At 33.8% G+C, this 23,543-nt stretch overlaps 1 protein-coding gene across 1 annotated transcript; it reads right to left on the reverse strand.

Annotated features, from left to right (window-relative positions):
- Window positions 1-3,862: 3,862 nt before the first annotated feature.
- On the reverse strand, window positions 3,863-22,013 carry CSN3 (casein kappa). The gene is made up of 3 exons (XM_082464016.1): window positions 12,814-22,013; window positions 9,776-9,808; window positions 3,863-8,612 (listed from the first exon to the last, which is right to left on the reverse strand). Exons 1-3 carry the CDS (start codon window positions 12,868-12,870, stop codon window positions 8,154-8,156), a joined length of 549 nt encoding a protein of 182 aa, XP_082320142.1. The 5' UTR covers window positions 12,871-22,013; the 3' UTR covers window positions 3,863-8,153.
- Window positions 22,014-23,543: the final 1,530 nt, after the last annotated feature.

The following is a 23,543-nucleotide window of genomic DNA, read 5'->3' on the forward strand; positions in this document are numbered from 1 at the left end:
GAGAAGAGCTAACACCCATCCTTCTCAAACTCTTCCAAAAAATTGCAGAGGAAGAAACACTCCCAAGCTCATTATATGAGGCCACCATCACCCTAATACCAAAATCAGACAAAGATACTACAAAAAAAGAAAATTAGAGACCAATATCACTGATGAATATAAATGCAAAAATCCTCAACAAAATACTAGCAAACAGAATCCAACAACACATTAAAAGGATCATACACTGTGATCAAGTGGGATTTATCCCAGAGATGCAAGGATTCTTCAATATATGCAAATCAATCAATGTGATACACCATATCACACTGAAGAAGAAAAACCATACGATCATCTCAACAGATGCTGAAAAAGATTTTGACAAAATTCAACACCCATTTATGATAAAAACTATCCAGAAAGTGGGCATAGAGGGAATGTACTTCAACATAATAAAGGCCATATATGACAAACCCACAGCAAACATCATTCTCAATGGTGAAAACCTGAAAGCATTTCCTCTAAGATCAGGAGCAAGACAAGGATGTCCACTCTCACCTCTATTATTCAACATAGCTTTGGAATTCCTAGCCACGGCAATCAGGGAAGAAAAAGAAATAAAAGGAATACAAATTGGAAAAGAAGAAGTAAAACTGTCACTGTTTGCAGATGACATGATACTATCCATAGAGAATCCTAAAGATGCCACCAGAAAACTACAAGAGCTAATCAATGGATTTGGTAAAGTTGCAGGATACAAAATTAATGCACAGGAATCTCTTGCATTTCTTTACACTAATGATGAAAAATCTGAAAGAGAAATTAAGGAAACACTCCCATTTACCACTGCAACAAAAAGAATAACATACCTAGGAATAAACCTACCTAAGGAGACAAAAGACCTGTATGCAGAAAACTATAAGACACTGATGAACGAAATTAAAGATGATACAAACAGATGGAGAGATATACCATGTTCTTGGATTGGAAGAATCAATATTGTGAAAATGACTATACTACCCAAAGCAATCTACAGGTTCAATGCAATTCCTATCAAGTTACCAATGGCATTTTTTACAGAACTAGAACAAAAAATCTTAAAATTTGTATGGAGACACAAAAGACCCCAAATAGCCAAAGCAGTCTTGAGGGAAAAAAAAACCGAGCTGGAGGAATCCAGACTCCTTGACTTCAGACTATACTACAAAGCTACAGTAATCAAGACAATATGGTACTGGCACAAAAACAGAAATATAGATCAATGGAACAGGATAGAAAGCCCAGAGATAAACCCATGCACCTATGGTCAACTAATCTATGACAAAGGAGGTAAGGATATACAATGGAGAAAAAACAGTCTCTTCAATAAGTGGTGCTGGGAAAACTGGACAGCTACATGTAAAAGAATGAAATTAGAACACTCCCTATCACCATACACAAAAATAAACTCAATATGGATTAAAGACCTAAATGTAAGACCGAACACTATAAAACTCTTAGAGGAAAACATAGGAAGAACACTCTTTGACATAAATCTCAGCAAGATCTTTTTGATACATCTCGTAGAATAATGGAAATAAAAACAAAAATAAACAAATGGGACCTAATGAAACTTAAAAACTTTTGCACAGCAAAGGAAACTACAAACAAGATGAAAAGACAACGCTCAGAATGTGAGAAAATATTTGCAAATGAAGCAACTGACAGAGGATTAATCTCCAAAATGTACAAGTGGCACATGGAGCTCAATATTAAAAAAACAAACAACCCAATCCAAAAATGGGCAGAAGACCTAAATAGACATTTCTCCAAAGAAGATATACAGATTGCCAACAAACACATGAAAGAATGCTCAACATCAGTAATTATTAGAGAAATGCAAATCAAAACTACAGTGAGATATCATCTCACACTGGTCAGAATGGCCATCATCCAAAAATCCACAAAGAATAAATGCTGGAGAGAGTGTGGAGAAAAGGGAACCCTCTTGCACTGTTGGTGGGAATGTAAATTGGTACAGGCACTATGGAGAACAGTATGAAGGTTCCTTAAAAAACTAAAAATAGAACTACCATATGATCCAGCAGTTCCACTACTGGGCATATACCCTGAGGAAACCATAATTCAAAAAGAGTCATGTACCACAATGTTCATTGTACCTCTATTTACAATAGCCAAGACATGGAAGCAACGTAAGTGTCCATCGACAGATGAATGTATAAAGAAGATGTGGCACATATATACAATGGAATATTACTCAGCCATAAAAAGAAACAAAACTGAGTTATTTGTAGTGAGGTGGATGGACCTAGAGTGTGTCATTCAGAGTGTAGTAAGTCAAAAATAGAAAAACAAATACCGTATGCTAACACATATATATGGAATCTAAAAAAGAAAAGAAAAAAATGGCTCTGAAGAACATAGGGGCAGGACAGGAAAAAAGACCCAGACGTAGAGAATGGACTTGAGGACACGGGGAGGGGGAAAGGTCAACTGGGACGAAGTGAGAGAGTGGCATGTACTTATACGTACTACCAAATGTAAAATAGATAGCTAGTGGGAAGCAGCCACGGAGCACAGGGAGATCAACTCGGTGCTTTGTGACCACCTAGGTGGGATAGGGAGGATGGGAGGGAGATGCAAGAGGGAGGAGATATGGGGATATATGTATATGCATAGCTGATTCACTTTGTTGTAAAGCAGAAACTAACACAGCATTGTAACGCAATTATACTCCAATAAACATGTTTAAAAAAAGAAAAAAGAATACACTCGATCTTTCAGGCCCGTTTTTGTTCATCTGTCTCGATTATTACGTTTATAGCCTTTATTCTAATAGTATAGGCATCTGGCCATTACTCCATTTATCACATTAGGGAGATTAGGAAGAGGAAAGGCTATCATTTCCTTTTTCTAAATAGTGTGGTAGAGTTAAGATAACACAATATTGATACAGCAATTTGGTTATCGCTCTGTTGGCATTCAGCTTTCCTTCCTTGAAAACTGAGATTAAGTTATAAAAAGCATTCTATCTTTATACCTTTATATTGCTGTGATTGGTATTATGATTTGCAGTAATTTTCTTGAGTTTTAAATTGGCCTTTGGTAATTTGGTTTATGATCAGTAATAAACTGCTAAGGTAAACATTTTTTTTCCCTGGATTTTGGTAAGGAAAATCTAGATTATTTAATCCTATTAAATGGGTATTTCAGTTTCAATCATTAACAACCCTTTTATTCCTTTACTTACTCATTTGTTTAGCAAACATTTATTTAGCTCTTGTATTGGGCCTTACCTTGGAGAGACAGTGGTGAGAGATCATAGTTCCTGGGCTCATAGGGCTTACATCCCAGCAGGAGAGGTGGACAGGGAGGTATAACAAATGGGAAAGGAACAGGTAGGGGGAAGGAAGCTGTGGTAGCACATGAGTCGAGCACTTGAACTTGGAAGTTAAGGAAAGTTTTTCTTAAAGATGTGATATCTAAGCCAAGGAGTCAAATTTTGATTACGTGATAGGAATTACCCAAAGGATTTGAGCAGCTTCAGAAAAGTGCTGCTGTTGATATTAATACAGCTAGGGTCATCTGGGGAGTTTCTGAGTCACTGGGGTGAATGGTATGAGGATCTAATGGGGAGAGATGAAGTAGGAAGGTAGTATTAGTAAGATCATGAAAATTTGCCTTGTCTTGCAGACAGTGAATGTTCTTTATGAATAAGGAAATAAAAATTTATTGACTGTCCAGTGAAAGTAGGGTACTATAATGAATGTCTTAGGCTAAAAGTTGTTTGTCCAAGTAGTAAGATAACAAAGGCTGGTGTACTGAATTGCTAGAGTTCAAAACAAAACTCTACCATTTAGTGGCTTTTTAAAATTTATTTAAAAATTTTTTTTTCATTTTATTTTATTTATTTATTTTTAACATCTTTATTGGAGTATAATTGCTTTACAATGGTGTGTTAGTTTCTGCTTTATAACAAAGTGAATCAGCTATACATATACATACATCCCCATATCTCCTCCCTCTCCCTCTTGTGTCTCCCTCCCACCCTCTCTATCCCACCCCTCTAGGTGGTCACAAAGCACCGAGCTGATCTCCCTGTGCTATGTGGCTGCTTCCCACTAGCTATCTATTTTACATCTGGTAGTATATATATGTAGTGGCTTTTTGTTCTTGGGCAAATTAATCTCTCTGAGCCTCGGTTTCCTTGTTAATATATGAACATAATAATAGTGCCTCTCTAAGGGAGTACTATGTGAAATAAAGTAAAACCTGTAAAATACTTGATACAGAGCCTAAAACGTATATCAATAAATCAAAAAATGTTGTTTTCCACTTTATTTGTTACCCAGGGTCACACAGTTAAGCAATTTTGAACTAAAACTTTAATTCAGTTCTATCTAAATCTAAGGCCTATAAATTTTCACTGTCTTATGTTTAACTACTTTAAAGTTGTGTTCACATATACAAAATGAAGATTAATAAGAAATTATTTTAAGAGGTTATTGGTGAAGATTAAGAGGTTTATATGTGTGAAATCTCTTTATACATTTTAAAGTGCTAAGTAAATGTTTATTATATAACTTATCACTGCATTTGTGGAAGACCTGAGAACTTTCAGATAAGGTTGTGCTACAAGACTGAATAATAAGATGTTTTTCTAATCTCATTAGTCTGTGAGGTCCTAGAGGTGGAGAGGAAACATGCTGTATTCACATAGTGGGCATTTGGCAAATAATTGAAAAATGAATGACTATGTGTAAATCTCCAGATCCCATTTCTTTTCTGTGCTAAAGATATAATTTCTCATATAAACTACCTTCACGTGAATGGACCCTTGCATCTGAAAGTAATTTATCCAAATCCAAAATAACCAACTCACCAATGTATTTTCTTAACATGTAAATAGTAGTTGAGGGATTTACTATGCCATATTACTTACATAGTATACTCTAACTGGTTAATCCAATTGTTACAAAAGATCAGATAATGTCATATCAGGGAGGTAAGTGTTTTATTTAAAATCCTACTTTTAACAACTCTTTTTATTAATGTTATTTTAGTTAGACATATTATTGTATTAATATGAGCCAATATTAATACTTAAGAATATTTTTCCTGTTTCAAGGTATTTTGTTTCATATTTTATTTTACCACCCAGTGTGGAAATGCTTTTATAGTAGTGTTCACAAGATTAAAACATGGATTTTAAAGCAAAATTATCTGGGTTCAATTCCAGTTCCACTTGGGGAAAATTACTTCAATTTTCTTTCATAATAATAATAGTAACAACAATAGTAATATGTAGCCCATGAGTACATATTAAAAGATTAAATATATATGAGCAAAGAGAAAATTGGCCTATGGTCTATAATATATAACTGTTGATTGCTTATTATTATTATTGTTGTTTTGTATCCCATAATAATTCTTATAGTACTTTGAGATAAATGTTTTATTAATTAATGAAATAAATTCTATTTCTTCCATCCTTTAACTTCATTTTTCTAGAAATTAGTAATATTATTAATGGTCATAGCAAATGAAGCCCAGCCATGCCATGTTCCTGACCAGGCCTCTCTTCCAGGCTCTAGCATTTGAGTGAGAGAGAAGGTAAAGTTTTGTAAACCACTCCTAACAATAGAACATCTTTTGAGGGTTTCGGCAAAAGAGTGACAGTAAGCCCTTTGTACGGGTTGAGTGATTTGTATTTTTCCTGGCATGATATGTTAAATATGGAGCAAGCACATACATGACCCACTCATTTTCCTTGCAATATTTCATTAAGGGAAAAACTGTCATATTTTTGGACTTTGAGTATTCACCAATTTTTGTAGACTGGAAGACCTCAATTTCTTAAGCTTCCTGGTGTGTGTGTGTGTGTGTGTGTGTGTTTGTATGAGTGTGAGTTTGACAGGTGTGAGACTATAGCTTCAAGTCTGGAGGAAACTGGTTCATGCAGGTCAAGAGTCAACTCCTGTTTATTTTGCGATATATCTATCTGTGTTTGTAGTTGTGGTCATCTGTAACCTGTCTGTATCTGGAATTTGCTCTTGGGAATGATCTAGACTAAAATTAACATTACATTTGGACACCTAAATTTAATGCTAACTCTAGAGTTCTCATGGCTCCCAAGAGTCACTTTGTGGTCTTCTGGAGTTGAACACTATAGCTTAGTTCTTCTCTGGTCCCAATGACTTAGCCATAAATTTAGATGTTCCAGTGTCATCCTGCAGAAGATGTTCTTAATCAGTGTTAAACCATGGACCACTTTGAAAATCAGACGAAATTATGAACTTTGCCTCCAATTAAATGTGTGTACTCAAACTCACACTAAATTTATCTTGGAATTTCAAAGTTTCAAATATCCCTGAGGTGTATTCACAGACTATTTCAAATTAAGAGATCCATTGCATTCAATTGGCTTTATTATGCAGGAATCAAAAAATTAAATGTGGCATGGATGTAAAATGTAAGGGGAGAAGAGAAAGGAGCCGAATCTGTGAAAATCATATTTTCTCTTCACTGAAGGCAGACAGCTGGCTAAAGGAGAGGGTGAAGTAGTCATTTGGTTTCAGAAAGACCTATAAAAATGACAGTTTAGGAATTTAGTTCATAATGTGCTAACAGTTCTCACGATATGTAGACTTTTATTTAGCTTCCATAATTTGCCTAATGTCTGTATCAAGGAGTCTATCAAATTAAATATCTAAAGTTAAACATTTAAATTCAACATATAGTGAACTGAAATAATTGTCTTCACCTGATATTTATAGAAAGACACAGTCCTATACATTCTTTTTTATAAGTGATGTTATACAGTGGTTTTAACTTAGAAATCTAGGTTCATGAGTTTTGAACAAATGTAACTACTGAGATAATGATTATCCTGTTAAAAACAATCATGTAATAATGTATTTTAGATCAATAGAATGGACAATTGCATACTCAATTACTTGTTTTCATGTTGTCTCCATTAATTTTTTCCTTTTGTTTTCAAAATTTTAATGAGTCAAAGATTTATTAACTTAAGTTTTTTTTTTTACCAGAGGTCCTATTAAACATAACTCAATAATAAAATTTACATATGCTGATCTTGGGAAATTATAGTTTGTTTTCTGTTTTGTTTTTTGTTTCTTTTTTTTTTTTTGCAAATTAGCCCATATGGAGTTAGGTGACATACTAATTAAGCCTTACTATCTGAAATCAAGCAGGTTTGATTTGGTTCCCAGTTTTGAACTTTCTAGCTGTAGTAACTTGCATCTATAGGCTTATTTTTCTTCATTTGTGAATTCAGGATGGTAATATAATCCATTCCACATGGCTGCTACAGGAATAAACTGAGATAGTTATGTAGTTTTGATAATTTAGTAAGGACTTGAGATGTTAGTTGAAAATAAATTTTAGTATTTACTAATTTTACTTTATCTTTTCTAAAGCATTACATTTCATGGATTGATCACTTTTTACAACTCATTCACAATATGCTTTCTCACTTGAATCTCATAGCAACCAAAATTATGAGAAAATGAAAGTTCATTGAGAGTAATGACTTGCCTAAGATCACACAATGGAAGAAGCAGCCTTCTCTGATTTAATGCTGTTACCACTATGTCACACTGAGTTGTATTTTAAATCAAAAAGCTACATGGGAAGCCTATTATTTCCTTTCACTCTATTCATACCAAAATTAGAGTGCAAGAACACTGTTGAATGCAAGAACACTGTTATACAATTAAAATGTATTTAAACTCATATCCTATGTAAATTGTTCTAAGAAGTATTTTTGAGATAAGAAAAATCATGAGTTTAACATTGTCTTTTACTCCACTGTCTTTGTCTGTGAATAGGAATAAAATAAAACAAATAGATTCTAGGAGTGTTACAGTTGTTGAAAAAAGTTTGATAAAAAAGTTCCCAATTTTTCTTCATTTTGTAAAATACGATTATTTTTCATTTCTTGTTGGAAAAAAATCTAGTGTATCAATGCTAAGGCAACACCAAATTAAAGTTATAATTAGCCCATTTTGCCTGCTCCCATAACAGATTTAATTTATCATCTATACTATTTTAGATTTTGTGATTGTTGTGATAAATCCATGAATCTTGTCTATTATTCATTTTGTCTTTTCTCATTTACCTGTGTTGTCTTCTTTGATGTTTCCTTAGAGTTTTTAGACCACAGGTGAAGTAACTTGGACTGTGGTGGTCTCAGGTGTACTCGTGATGAATTCTGAGGAAGCTTCTGGAGTAACTACAGTGTTCACTATTGGTTCAGTGGTAGGTATAAGTGTAGGCTCAGCAGTAGCAATGGTATTGATGATAGGGATGACTGTTTTATCCTGAGTTTTCTTTGGTGGAATGGCAATAAATGATGGACGTGGGTGTGGGTGATGTGCCACAGTAGGTGGGTGGATATTTGGCAGGAATTGCCATTGAGGAATTTGGGCATGTGGCCTAACTGCAACTGGCTTTGCATAATATGGGTAAGGCATAAATTGGTTATTAATTAGTGCAGCTAGTCTGTGCTGGTAGTAATTGAGTCCATAACTAGGATACCTACTCAGCACATAATGAATTGGAATATATTTTACTGTTTTTTCATTGAACAATCTTTCACCATTCTCACAGCGCTGCAAAAAGAATAAATTATGCAGAATAGTATTATTGTAGGCTAGAATGAAAAGATGTCTTAAATCAGAATTTTTTGAAATACAATGTTACAGTATTTGATGTTAAGTAAGTACAACATTGGACATAGTGAACCCAGCAACCATATTATTTTACGAGATATGGATTTGTACACTTCCCTTCCCCTTCTTGATTTTCAACAAACGTTAAAAATAATATTAGTTTCAAAAAAATTAGATGAGCTAATCCATAATATAAATAACATTGACCAGAGCTTGGCATACACAAAAAGAGCTCAGTAAATGCTGTGCATTATAAGTACCACAGCTAGACCAGTCTCATAGAGTGCTTTGGCATATAGTATACAAACATACTACACACAGAAAAAACTATGTACATATTTTTCCTTATACGTGTATATATACATTCTCACCACATGTTTGTAATTGTTTTTTATTTTATTTACCTAGGGATTAGGCTGAGGGCACATTTTTTTCTAAACTAATTATATCAGAATAGTAAAATAATGTGATGTGGATTTCTGGATTTATACTTCAGATTTTTTTCAGCCTAGTTTTATCCATTAAAGATCAGTTAGGAAATTTTCTATTTTTATTTGCTTCAGTTCTATTAATTATGTGCAGTTATAAAAATACATCTTTAGATCTTTCCATGTAAATAGAAACAAATCAACAAAATTACACTGCAAAGCAAGCCCTTCTCATGAAAGGAGACCTATTCATTCAAACAGATTGGGGAAACGAAAGGTAGAAGTAAATACAAGTGTATGAGAGGTATTCAAAGAAGGGTCAGAGAGGGATCTTTCCCCAAGTCTTTAAAAGTAGGCAGGAGAAATATTAAACTTTGCTTTTGTTTTCATTTTTACCCACTACTAAATTCTGAGAGGGTTTTCTCATGTTGCTAAATACACATGAAAATCAAAAGACATGACTTGGCCTACAAAATGATACTGAGATTTTCAGATAAACATTGAGGTTGATTCATATGATTGGTTGTTGAAGTGATTTTTTACAAGGATTATTAGATTATTTCATGGAGTTTAAATATTTACTTAGCGTTTAGACAGAGGCATTTTAATATCATTAAACTTTGCATAATATTATACTTTGGAGTTCATATCTCTACTGGAAACATTTAAACTTACTGTTGATTGTTCCTGGTTTTGCCCCTCTGCACTCTGGTGAGATTCAGAGAAAGAATAAGAAATAAGAAGTTAAAAAAAAGCAAGACAGAATCTAGATTTTTTTGTGGTTTTAAAAATATCTTTTATATCAAAGACAAAACATTTTTTTTGTTTTTATTTTAGTATTGTAAAATATTATAAAGCACTCTCCATGGTTATCTAACCATAGTCTGTGAACCACTCAAGAAGTGACAGAAATATACTAACTAAAATAGTAATAATGAGTTCCATGGTTAAGTTGTCTTTAAAAATCACTGTTTAGGGAGAAAAATTCAGTGTTGAAAAGAATATGATCATTTGACCCCAACAAATATAATGCATGATATTTGCTTAAATGAAGAACATGAACAACCTATATTCAGTTTGTATTGAATATACATTGTTAAAAATAAGAGGAGCATTGAGCATATTTTTCTGGTTTTGTTCTCCTACTAAGATGATTTATGAGGTTTTCTTGATTAAAAAAATCTAGCAAAACGTCAGTATATAAGTGTTGTATAAATAACACCATTTAAAAAAATCAATTTTTGTGTATTTATAGTGTTTTTCTTAATTCTGGATTACAACATTCATAGGAAATCAGGAGTTAGCAATTTTATGAAGCTTTAAAACTCACAAAAGTTTTATAAACTTTTGAGTGAGTTCATAATGGTAAATATTTTAAAAATGACAGTTCTAGTTTAAGACTTTTCACACATATCACTTGGATATAAAAGACTCTACAAACCTTTTGGGAGTTGTAGGTATAGAAAATCAGAGATTAGAAAAAAAAAATACTGGTGTGTAATAAGAGACAGAGACTTACTTTTCTCTAAATTTATTAAATCACTAGTTTAAAATTTAGAAAGTTATATAAATATTGAAAGTTTGCCTACACTCAAATATCCTGATAATCTAGATATTTAAATATAATGCCAATCTATATGTATTATGTATTCCTGGTATATGTTCATTTTAGTATCTTGTATTTTACTTCTTTTAAAAGGAGTATGATCTCTCATATCATTTTTCCATTATATCATAGTTTTCATACTTACATATTCATAGTTGAAATATAAATAATCAAAATATTATGTCATGAAATGTTTGTTCTTTATTGTTAACCATTAAAGCTTTTTCCAAAAAATATTTTATTATAAATAGAGAGATGAATAACATCTGGATATCAGTGGCCTTTTAAATAGTTTTAATTGATTTCTTAAGACAGTTTTTCAAAAATGTGATTTTGGGGGGGAAATTCTTCGATAGAAATTATTAAACTGCTGTACAGAAAATTTATGACAACTTATAATGCCACCAGTAGGCTATAAGATTGTGCAGTTCATCTCATAATTGCTAGTAATAAATTGTATCTTAACTATTTTTATTTTGGAGAGAAGGAATAAATTTAGCATATAAAAGATGCTATCACATTGCTGTTTTAATTTGTATAATTTTGATTGCTCATAAGATTGGATGGTAAAATCTATAAACTTTCATTCTTCTTTTGAATTATTTGTTCATGTCTGTGGGGCTTGTAGCTTTGTGAAAACCAGAAGGAGTATTTGGGGGCTAGAGTAGGCTCAAGTAGCTCAAGAAGAGGTTGCTATAGGTCAGGCAGTTGTGGATCACTTTCTGATTTAAACTTTAATCCTTTTCACTCAAAGAGAAAACCCAAGTTCTAAATATGCAGGTGGCGACAATAAAATCAAATTTCAGAGAATAAATGAAAGAAAATAAATGTGAAAGTCATAGTAATTCAAATATTTTAAAAGTTTGACTCCAAGAATTTACCTAATAGAGTTATTTAAAAGATATTAACTTAAAAGCAAATCTAAATTTAATAATAAATGAATTATGAAACAAGGACTAGCACCCTCCCATATTTTACAATCTAAGAGGAGGTCATAAAACATGAGACATTTGCCTTCCTGTACTAGCTATTGGCAAATAGGTGCCTGGGATCCCCAAATGAACATGAAAATAAAACAGAGCAATAGCCAAAACAATAAGGAAAACAAGTCGAAAAAATTAAAAGAAAAAAAAATTTCAAACATTTTTCTTGTTCCAATAGCCTTAATACACCGCATGTAATTCAAGAAAATGCCTGAAAATCATAGAGTTGTTTATGGATATAAGCCCTGAGAAGGAGTCTCAATTGATATAATGGGAAGATTATAACAAAAGTTACAATATGTTTGAATGTTAAAAGTACATGTCAAGTTATTTGAAATTGGTAACAAAGCTTAAACGAGCTCCTAATCTTTTTTTTTTTTTTAAATAAATTTATTTATTTATTTATTTTTGGCTGTGTTGGGTCTTCGTTTCTGTGCAAGGGCTTTCTCCAGTTGCGGAGAGCGGGGGCCACTCTTCATCGCGGTGCACGGGCTTCTCACTGTCGTGGCCCCTCCCGCTGCGGAGCACAGGCTGCAGACGCGCAGACTCAGTAGTTGTGGCTCACGGGCCTAGCCGCTCCGCGGTATGTGGGATCTTCCCGGACCAGGGCATGAACCCGTGTCCCCTGCATTGGCAGGCAGACTCCCAACCACTGCACCACCAGGGAAGCCCAGCTCCTAATCTTTTAAGAATTTAGTCCCTTAAGAGATTGGAGTCTGCACGAGATAGGAATTTAATTAAAAACATTTCTGATCCTGGTCTATGATTTCTGTATTTATTTTTTGTGAATTTTTAGAGCACATTATAATTTAAAAATATTTTCGGTACTGTTTTTTCCCCCCCAAATGTATTTTCTCTATCATATGAAAATCTTAAAGGTTTTCTATACATGATAAAGTATGACTTCTTGATTCCTGGAAACCAGAAATATATTCAGAAGAACATGACTTTAATTGTATAAGAGAAATAAATGTAAAAATAAATTACTGTTAGGAAAATATAGTTAGTATGCAGCTGTTTTGTTCCATAAAATATAACTGTATTTAGAAATTTACATAATTAGAGACCTTAAATAAATTTTTAAAAAAGTTTTGATACAAATTGATCAGATGAAATTAACTCACCAGAAAAGGCAGGGTTAATGCCAGGATAGTCACAACTAGGAAAAAACTCTTCATCATTGCACCTAAAAATAAAAATTAAAAACATTACATTAAAAGGATCTGTTGCTAATAATTTAAGAGTGATTTGGAACAATGTCCTCTTTGGTTTAAGGGGGAAAAAAAAGTCAGATTTAGGGGTAGATTTAACCAATGTGGAAAATCTATATCTATTTTATTAAAAGCTTTAGAAAAACCAAACAGTATAAAATGAATGTATTTAATTTTTGGTTATATTACTGAAAGTACCATTATAAGGTTAATCATATATTCATTTCACATGCACCAGGAACCTACTAGGAACAAAGCACTGTGTCAAGTGTTGAGATTATCAAGGTGAATTGGTCTTGCCAAGTAACATCAATTTTAGGAAGAGAGTTGCAACACACACAAATCACTGTTAGAGGAAAGAAAGTAGAAAATGTCACAAAAGTGGTTTTCTACAGATAGAAGTTTTCAGTTAAGAAATCAACAAGTTATTTCTGTAGGAGATAGCATTATAGGTGGGACTTGCCCATGCAGAGATTAATAGAGAGAAACTTCAAGTAGAGGAGAAAGCCTTGGGACTATCCATGGGCATTTGAATGGAGAGAAGGGAAATACAAAATTGGAAAGAAAGTTGAGGGAAGAAAAAGCAGAGGTCTTAAATGCCAGGTTGAAGAATTAGACATGCCTTTCTAAACAACGGAAAGCAGTTGCGTGGTTTCAGATTAGAGACTGAGGTGACTACACATTCCTTTGGAGAACTGAGTTCTATCTCAGGCTCTATCTCTACTTGTGTAATTTTGGCCAAGTAATTTCCTTTATCTGAGCCTTACTACTGTTACCTATAAACAAAAGTTAGAACTGAAATTTCTGAAATTCTATAATTCCACAATTAAGCTAACAGGAACATGTAAAATGGAGGAGATGGGGGGTATACTGAAACTGCATTTTTCATAATCTGCTTCTCCAGTAATCATAAATGATGTGATTAACTTGATCATTTTAATGAAAAAATATAAGATATGACAATTACAGGTCTCTGGCTGAAATATTTGAAGAAATAAATTAGCCTTACCTTTGTAAAGGAGTATAGGGTAGTTACGCATATTTATTTGATTTTTTAAAAAAATAAATTGCCTTTTTAAAAAGATACATATAACACTTCAAACTTTTAATATTTAAATACATATTGTATTTATGAAGTAAATACTAACTACATCTTGTTGCAGCTATTGTTATTGCTATACTTGTATAGACTTGAAACCTACAAACTGAGTTTTACAAAAGAGGGTCACAGAGTTAAAGTTCAGGCTTGGTAAAGAGAGCACACACCAGACTCCATTCACCTTTGATTTTCAGCCAAGAATGATTAGAAAAGCTGTCTACTAAACTGACTTCAGAACCTCTGATGGGATATCATTGGATGGAAAAGAACTCATGTGTGATCAAATTTGAACAACCTACAGCATAGGTTGTTTCCTCTCAAGTTTCACTGAGAAGAATGGAGTTCCTTATTAATTCTTCACTTGCTAGTTAACTTTTTCTTAATTGAAATAGATTTGACATAAACATTGTGTAAATTTAAGGTGTACAACATGTAGATTTGATGTATTTGTATAATTGTAATATGATTGCCATTATAGTGATAATTAACACCTCTGTCATGTCACATAATTATCATTTCTTTTTTGTGGTTGGAATAATTACGATCTAGTCCCTTAGCAAGCTTGATGATTATAATACAGTATAGTGAATATAGAAAACAATATTGTACAATAATCACTGTTTAACTTTTAAGACTGTAGACTGAACAATAATATTTCCATGGTGAATCACAGACTTCTTTACAATTCATGCAAAATTATAACACAAACATACACAAAAACAATCTGTAAAATGATAGTAGTTCCTCCCTTTTTATTGTAAACAGAAATCACAGAGATAAAACCATACTTTACTTGTTGGTTACTTAAACCAATGAGTACTTGAATTTGCCTTCATCACTTGGTAAGAAAGAAAAATTTGTGAAACAGAAGAACTATTCAGCTTTCATTAGGATATGTAAGTAATGGTTTTTTTTTAAAACTATATTATAACAAATAAAATTATAACCTTTAGATATAAATAAAATTTTGAAATTAATTAAGGGATCAATCTGGATTATTATGCACTTTCATCTTCCTAAGTTAGCCCTCCACATTTGTCTGTAGGAGTAGGTTCATTGTCTTGAACAATGAACCTTTTTTTTAGAATTTACATTGTCTTCAGTAGTTTATCCAGTATCAAACCTTGACTTTAACCCAAAGTGAAGTTAAAAATAAATTTGATGATAACATTATACAGAATCTAAGGTTTAGGTTAGAAACTAATATCAAAATGATGCCAAGGCATATTCAAGCTTAACAATAAAGTTAAAAGGAAGAAAATGTGCCTCTAAAATAACATTGGTGGCGTTATTATTAACTACTGTGAAAAAGAATCATTCTCTCTGGACGTTTTAATATGATTACCTTTCCTTGTGCCCGTCAGGTCTTGCTTGGCAGTAGGTTGAGTTGGCCTCTCAACTGTAGGGAAGACCCAAGGTAAATAACTGGAGACTAATTAAAGGGTGTTAGTGCCTTGCGTCATGCGATTTATCTTCCTTCTACATTGCACCCAATAGGAAGATGACAGAAAGGAAAGATTTGACAATAGCAGGACCATCTTTGCGTCTATCTCGGTTAATGAAATGCAGAGGGGGAAATAGAGTTGTCATTCATAAGGTTTGAAAAGAGATTATTCACACTTTTTAAAGAATGAATTTTTATGTTTTATGAAAAGATATGGAGAAGTTCTAAAAATATTAACTGCATTCTTAATCAACTAACTATACCTATTTGAATTTAAAGCTATTATTAAAATGAAAAATAGCTAACCACAGCACTTTTACATTTCAAATGTTTCTTTTTAATTTAAGACCCTGGATATCAATTGACCCTACATATATTATGGGCTGTGGTTGGTCGTATTCTTCCAGAATTACAACCATCAATACTTAAAAACTAGAAAACTGACCATCTCTTATATACTTAAGAACAACTTCTTACAAGTTATTTCCAAATATAAAATAGTTTAATCAATATAAAGTAGGGATCCATTTGCATTTTATTCTTCAGTAAGTTCATGGTATAAGCATGCAATAAGCACCTGTTGATTGATTAACCTCTTATGAATCAAAGTTGCACTTAGATTCTTAAATTTCAATAATATAGGTGAACCATTCTGGATGTATAAAATTAAATTATTGAATTCAGAATAATTGTTCTGTTTCAAAGACAGCTCATTCTGACTTACAAAATATATATCATAAAACCACCAATATGGGGAATATTTTGGTAAAATACAACTAACCAAATAATTTGCCTAGATAATTCAGGGAAGAATATTTTCTTTTGCTTACATTTCTCTGGAAAAAACATTAACTGTGACTTCACTTTAGCTGTGAAGTCCTGGCCAGATTGAGGTATTTACAGGAATCAATGTAGGACTGCCAGAATACAAACAAGAAATAATAACAGCATTGTGTTGTATTCCTCTTTTTCTTAGAAGTATTTCATGTCTGAGAAAGTTAGGAATGATGTTCACAGCCCTGAAATGCTTATTCAGTTTGTATAGAGTAAGTTGAGATTTTCTATTTTTCAAAATAGTTGATTTCTGCAGTTCAGAGAAAGATGGCAGAGTTTCAAAACTGCTAAAACATGCTGCTAAAGTAGTAAGACCAGCCAATCTATTTGGACTGTTCAGTTACATCATTTTCCTTTGGTCATCTGGGTCAAGTGATGGTTGGAAGATTATGTTCTGGTCAGTCCTCAAATTATGAAAGTATTCTGTTTCACATGGTAATTTCTCTGCCATTGACGTAGAGCCATAAAATGATACTGATTTTCAGTTGAGAGTTTATTTATTTAATTCACGAGTACCAGAGACTCAAGAGTACCTTCAATGACATTATCAGGATAATATATTTCACCTGGGAATGCTAGGAATCCTTCTCCCTACTAAAAGAAAAACATTTCTACATTTCTTCTGGGCCCCTTGGGAACTCTGCAAAACTAAATATTATTCTTTTAGCACTTAAATTATTTCAGGTACTGTTCCAGGCATTAAGGATAAATTAGTAGCCAAAGCAGGCAAAGATTGTTGCCCTTATGGAGCTGATAGTCTAACATTTACTTGAATACTAGTGACACTGAACATTCCCCATATCATATATATCCACCTCAGGCAATCTAAGAGAGCTAAAGAGTTTTGAGTGATCATTGTAGACAAACTAGGTGAATTCTATTCTGGAGCTATTCAGATACCCTAGTGTTTTCCAAAGAAAAGCTCTTAAAAGAAGAATCAGATCTCCTACAAAATGAAATCTCCCAGGGTGTCAGGATGATGCTGAACAGTCTTCAAACTTATTGTGTTTGTGATCTAGAACTGATTCACCAGCCTTGATCTAGTCACGTATTCATCTGAGGCGCCATGACGGACTCCTGAAACATCCCTGGAATATGGGAGGAGCACCAGCAGGGCTTCTCAGTCAAGCTACAGCTTCCTTGTGTTTAGATCCTGGTAAGCAGTGTCCATTTATATAACTCTGACACACTGGAGCTATTGCATTTTTAAGAAGTTCATATTTCCAGCACTATGAAATAAACATTTTGTGATAAGTGGAAAGATGATTATCGACTCGTATGCATTCTTTTACCCATAGCAGCTTCCTCTTATTCTGTTAGTGTTTCTTACATCTGTTATGTACTTTATTTCCATTTTCTCTTCTTTTGGTGGTATTAACTTGCATGTGGTTTTATTATTTTTTCTGTCTTATTTTATTTTTTAGCAACTTCATTAGTACCAGGCTGATCTCAATACCATGTGATTGAAGTACAACAATGTTTGTGATAGTAGTCACAATGTAAATAACTAACATAACTTTCTATATTATTAATTCTTAAGACATCAGAAAAGTAACATTTTAGTGTAGAAATTTGTATGCTTCAGAAACCATTGCCGTTGTGTAAAAATCATGGGAAAATAGCATAAAATGCTCTTAAAATTGTTTTAACACGAACAAAGTGGAATATCACAATTTTGCTCTCCTGTAGATCATTCAGTTAAATAAAAAATGCACAGACATATACAGTCTTATTAAAAAATAAGACATTTTGGGGATAGAGTAGATAGTCATGATCTCTACTTGCAGGGAACATCTAAAGAGAACATGTTTTCAGCTGGACATTGGTAGGAAGACTGTGAGGAGACATTGGATGTCATCTGGAGCCCAGAATGGGGTGTCATTCTGACATTAGCATTAATGCACACATAAATTCATGCTTTAGTGACTTTCCAGGGTTTCTGGGTCCCATTTAAAGACACAGATTACAAAATACAAGGGGTAATCAAGAAAACTTTTCATTTCTGTAAAGTGTTAATTAGTCAATGTGGTCTTAGGGCTCGCAGTAATTCTGTCCTACATTTACTCCCATAGGTCTTTTATTCCTTTTTGGCCATTCAAAACAGATAGCTCAACTCTGACCTCCATGTGGCCAAATCCATTGCTAACATTTAGATCCTCTGCTTAGTCAATCTCAGCAGTCTTTGGAATGGTGATTGGTCTTTCTGACTTTTAAGATTTCTTTTTCTGTTTTTTTCCTCTCAAATCACTGCCTGCTCTTACTTTCTCTCTTGGTTCCTTTTATTTTCTTCAAACTTTAAAGTTGGGAAAACTTTCAAAGTTTCTTCCTGAGTTCACCACTCCTCTACCTTTCCCCCTAGTCTCTATCTTTAATATCATTCTAGTTGACCTACTCCATTCCTATAGCCTTAAATATCATCTACATGCAGCTGACTTCATTGAACTACAGATTTAAGTATCTAAGAGTTTTGTAACACCTCTGTTTGTATTTGAATTAGACACCCCAAATTTACCATGAACAAAACCTAATATTTGATCTGCAAACATATCCCTGTCTCAAATAAGTCCTCCACTAGTCTTTTCCTTTTTAATAAATGGTGCTATGATACCCAGTGGCTCAAGAGAAAATCCTATGTGTCATCTTTTGTCTCACCTCCCTTACGATCCATAGAAGAATGATAAGCCCTGTCTTAATAATATATGCTGAATCTGTCACCACTTTCTAGTCTTACCTAGTGAGGCCCAGCTACTGACATTGCACACCTGACTATCCCAACAGTTCCCTGTCTGATCTCGCTACTTTCACTCTTGTCATCTTACAATCATTCTTTACATAGCCATAAAAATGTTACTTTTGGACATATATCTAATATGATTATTCTCCTGCTTAAAATCTTTCAATGGCTTCCTATAGCACTTAGAATAAGTTCCAAGCCTTTTATCAGAGGCTACTAGTCTCTCTTTATTCCTCTTATCTTATCTTCTACCAATCTTTCTCTCAATACATGCCAGCTTCAACAACCTTTCTGTTCCTAGAAAATACCAAACTCTGGGATTTCTGGGAAAATCAGGAACTTTTCACTTGTGTTCATAGTCTCAGAAATGTTCTTACCCCAGTTTTTCTCACTACTGTCTCCCATATATTATTCAGTTTTCAGCTTGAATATCTTCTTCTCAGAGATGCTTTCCTTGGCATTTTTTCTGAGTAGTCATTTCCTTTTCTTCATCACTCTATTATTTTACTTTATAATTTTCTTCATAACATATCACAAAAAAATGATTTTAAAAATTTGTATATGTTTGTTTACTATTCTCTGTCTTCTTCCACTAGGAGATAGCTTTCCCAGTGCATAGACCTTTGTCGGGCACATATGAGACACTCAAATATTTGTTGCAGAAATGATTAATTATATAGACTATTTGTTTAAGTTGCAAATTCTGGCCTCACTCCACACTACTGAGTCAGAATTTTTAAGTGGAGAAGTGTCCCTGGAAATCTGCACAGTTAGTAAGAGTCTAAATAATTTTTTGTTCAGATGGAAGTTTGGAAATCACTGCTTTCTTCTTGATGAAGTCAGAACCTGGTCATGAAGAACTTCTAAAATGGACAAGCATATTATCTGTTTCCCCTGGAATTCTAATTTATTTCACTGAAGAGCTAGTATATGTGGTTAAGTGATGGATTTTTCTGGGATTAATTTTTCTGTGAGAGCATTAGAACTGATTTCCCCCGACTGCTGGGGAAGCTGGGCTCAAGCTGGACTCTTATTTGGAGTGACTGCAGCTGGATTTCAGTGTGGCCCTCTGGATTTTTTCATTCCAGTACCAAAGTCTTGGATTGTTGAGGGAAACTGGAGGCTTTCTTAAGCTATGGGAGGGAAGGGCACTTCAGTTGTCAATGCCTCACTTTCCACCTTGTTTTGATGCTGTTAACTGCCTTCAGCTACCGTGATTTGACGGAACTTTGGCAGGAAGTTTCAACTCTGCCTGGGTATTAATAAACTGACATAGAAATCTGGGAAAATACTACCTTTCAGATATCTTAGCTAATTGTATACAAAAATAACGCATCAGGTGATATTTGTTTTCTATATTTGTATAACAGAAATGTTATATACTAAACAAGAATATTACTAAGATATTTATTACCTTTCCTTTTCTTTCTCAGGTCAGAGTTTCTTTTTGTTTTTTTTTAATAACATGTTTATTGGAGTATAATTGCTTTACAATGGTATGTTAGTTTCTGCTTTATAACAAAGTGAATCAGCTATACATATACATATATCCCCATATCTCCTCCCTCTTGCGTCTCCCTCCCATCCTCCCTATCCCACTTAGGTGGTCACAAAGCACCGAGTTGATCTCCCTGTGCTCCGTGGCTGCTTCCCACTAGCTATCTATTTTACATTTGGGAGTACATATAAGTCCATGCCACTCTCTCACTTCGTCCCAGTTGACCTTTCCCCCTCCCCGTGTCCTCAAATCCATTCTCTACGTCTGGGTCTTTTTTCCTGTCCCGCTCCTACGTTCTTCAGAACCACTGTTTTCTTTTTCTTTTTAGATTCCATATATACGTGTTAGCATACGGTATTTGTTTTTCTCTTTGACTTACTTCACTCTGTATGACAAACTCTAGGTCCATCCACCTCACTACAAATAACTCAATTTCGTTTCTTTTTATGGCTGAGTAATATTCCATTGTATATATGTGCCACATCTTCTTTATCCATTCATCTGTCAATGGACACTTAGGTGGCTTCCATGTCCTGGCTTTTGGAAATAGAGCTGCAATGAACATTGTGGTACATGACTCTTTTTGAATTATGCTTCTCTCAGGGTATATGCCCAGTAGTGGGATTGCTGGGTCGTATGGTAGTTCTATTTTTAGTTTTTTAAGGAACCTACATACAGTTCTCCATAGTGGCTGTATCAATTTACATTGCCACCAACAGTGCAAGAGGGTTCCCTTTTCTCCACACCCTCTCCAGCGTTTATTCTTTGTAGTTTTTTTGATGATGGCCATTCTGAATGGTTTGAGATATCTCATTGTAGTTTTGATTTGCATTTCTCTAATGATTAATGATGTTGAGCATTCTTTCATGTGTTTGTTGGCAATCTGTATATCTTCTTTGGAGAAATGTCTATTTAGTTCTTCCGCCCATTTTTGCATTGGGTTGTTTGTTTTTTTGATAATGAGCTGCATGAGCTGCTTGTAAGCTTTGGAGATAAATCCTTTGTCAGTTGCTTCATTTGCAAATATTTTCTCCCATTCTGAGGGTTGTCTTTTCCTCCTGTTTATGCTTTCCTTTGCTGTGCAAAAGCTTTCAACTTTCATTAGGTCCCATTTGTTTATTTTTGTTTTTATTTCCATTTCTCTAGGAGGTGGGTCAAAAAAGATCTTGCTGTGATTTATGTGGAAATGTGTTCTGCCTGTGTTTTCCTCTAAGAGTTTTATATTGTCTGGCCTTACATTTAGGTCTTTAATCCATTTTGAGTTTATTTTTGTGTATAGAGTTAGGAAGTGTTCTAATTTCATTCTTTTACATGTAGCTGTCCAGTTTTCCCAGCACCACTTATTGAAGAGGCTGTCTTTTCTCCATTGTATATTCTTGCCTCCTTTATCAAAGATAAGGTGACCATATGTGCATGGGTTTATTGCTGGGCTTTCTATCCTATTCCATTGATCTGTATTTCTGTTTTTGTGCCAGTACCATACTGTCTTGATTACTGTAGTCTTGTAGTATAGTCTGAAATCAGGGAGCCTGATTTCTACAGCTCTGTTTTTCTTTCTCAATATTGTTTTTACTATTCGGGGTCTTTTGTGTTTCCATACAAATGGTGAATTTTTTTGTTCTAGTTCTGTGAAAAATGCCACTGGTAGTTTGATAGGGAATGCATCGAATCTGTAGATTGCTTTGGGTAGTAGAGTCATTTTCACAATGTTGATTCTTCCAATCCAAGAACATGGTATATCTCTCCATATGTTTGTATCATATTTAATTTCTTTCCTCAGTATCTTATAGTTTTCTGCATACAGGTGTTTTGTCTCCTTAGGTAGGTTTATTCCTAGGTATTTTATTCTTTTTGTTGCAATGGTAAATGGGAGTGTTTCCTTAATTTTTCTTTCAGATATTTCATCATTAGTGTATAGGAATGCAAGAGATTTCTGTGCATTAATTTTGTATCCTGCTACTTTAGCAAATTCATTGATTAGCTCTAGTAGTTTTCTGGTAGCATCTTTAGGATTCTCTATGTATAGTATCATGTTATCTGCAAACAGTGACAGCTTTACTTCTTTTCCAATTTGGATTCCTTTTATTTCTTTTTCTTCTCTGATTGCTGTGGTTAAAACTTCCAAAGCTTTGTTGAATAATAGTGGTGAGAGTGGGCAACCTTGTCTTGTTCCTGATCTTAGTGGAAATGGTTTCAGTTTTTCACCATTGGGGATGATGTTAGCTGTGGGCTTGTCACATATGGCCTTTATTATGTTGAGGTAAGTTCCCTCTATGCCTACTTTCTAGATAGTTTTTATCATAAATGGGTGTTGAATTTTGTCAAAAGCTTTTTCTGCAACTATTGAGATGATCATATGGTTTTTATTCTTCAATTTGTTAATGTTTTGTATCATATTGATTGATTTGCATATATTTAAGAATCCTTGCATTCCTGGGATAAATCCCACTTGATCATGGTGTATGATCATTTTAATGTGCTGTTGTATTCTGTTTGCTAGTATTTTGTTGAGGATTTTTGCACCTATGTTCATCAGTGATATTGGCCTGTAGTTTTCTTTCTTTGTGACATCTTTGTATGATTTTGGTATCAGAGTGATGGTGGCCTCGTAGAATGAGTGTGGGAGTGTTCCTCCCTCTGCTATATTTTGGAAGAGTTTGAGAAGGATAGGTGTGAGCTCTTCTCTAAATGTTTGATAGAATTCGCCTGTGAAGCCATCTGGTCCTGGGTTTTTGTTTGTTGGAAGATTTTAAATCACAGTTTCAATTTCAGTGCTTGTGATTGGTATGTTTATATTTTCTATGTCTTCCTGGTTCAGTCTTGGAAGGTTGTGCATTTCTAAGATTTTGTCCACTTCTTCCAGGTTGTCCATTTTACTGGCATATAGTTGCTTGTAGTAATCTCTCATGATCCTGTGTATTTCTGCAGTGTCAGTTGTTATTACTCCATTTTCATTTCTAATTCTATTGATTTGAGTCTTCTCCCTTTTTTTCTTGATGAGTCTGGCTAATGGTTTATCAATTTTGTTTATCTT

Source organism: Balaenoptera physalus, assembly GCF_965194825.1.
Source record: "Balaenoptera physalus genome assembly, chromosome: 5".
Taxonomy (NCBI): domain Eukaryota; kingdom Metazoa; phylum Chordata; class Mammalia; order Artiodactyla; family Balaenopteridae; genus Balaenoptera; species Balaenoptera physalus.

Bases quoted from the DNA above. Each gene is read 5' to 3' on its own strand.
- CSN3 (XM_082464016.1), bottom strand. From the start codon at position 12,870: ATGATGAAGAGTTTTTTCCTAGTTGTGACTATCCTGGCATTAACCCTG. The intron at 9,809-12,813 runs GTGAGTTAATTT...GAATCTCACCAG, and splicing joins CATTAACCCTGCCTTTTCTG to AGTGCAGAGGGGCAAAACCA. The intron at 8,613-9,775 runs GTAAGTTTAAAT...TTCTTTTTGCAG, and splicing joins AAAACCAGGAACAATCAACA to CGCTGTGAGAATGGTGAAAG.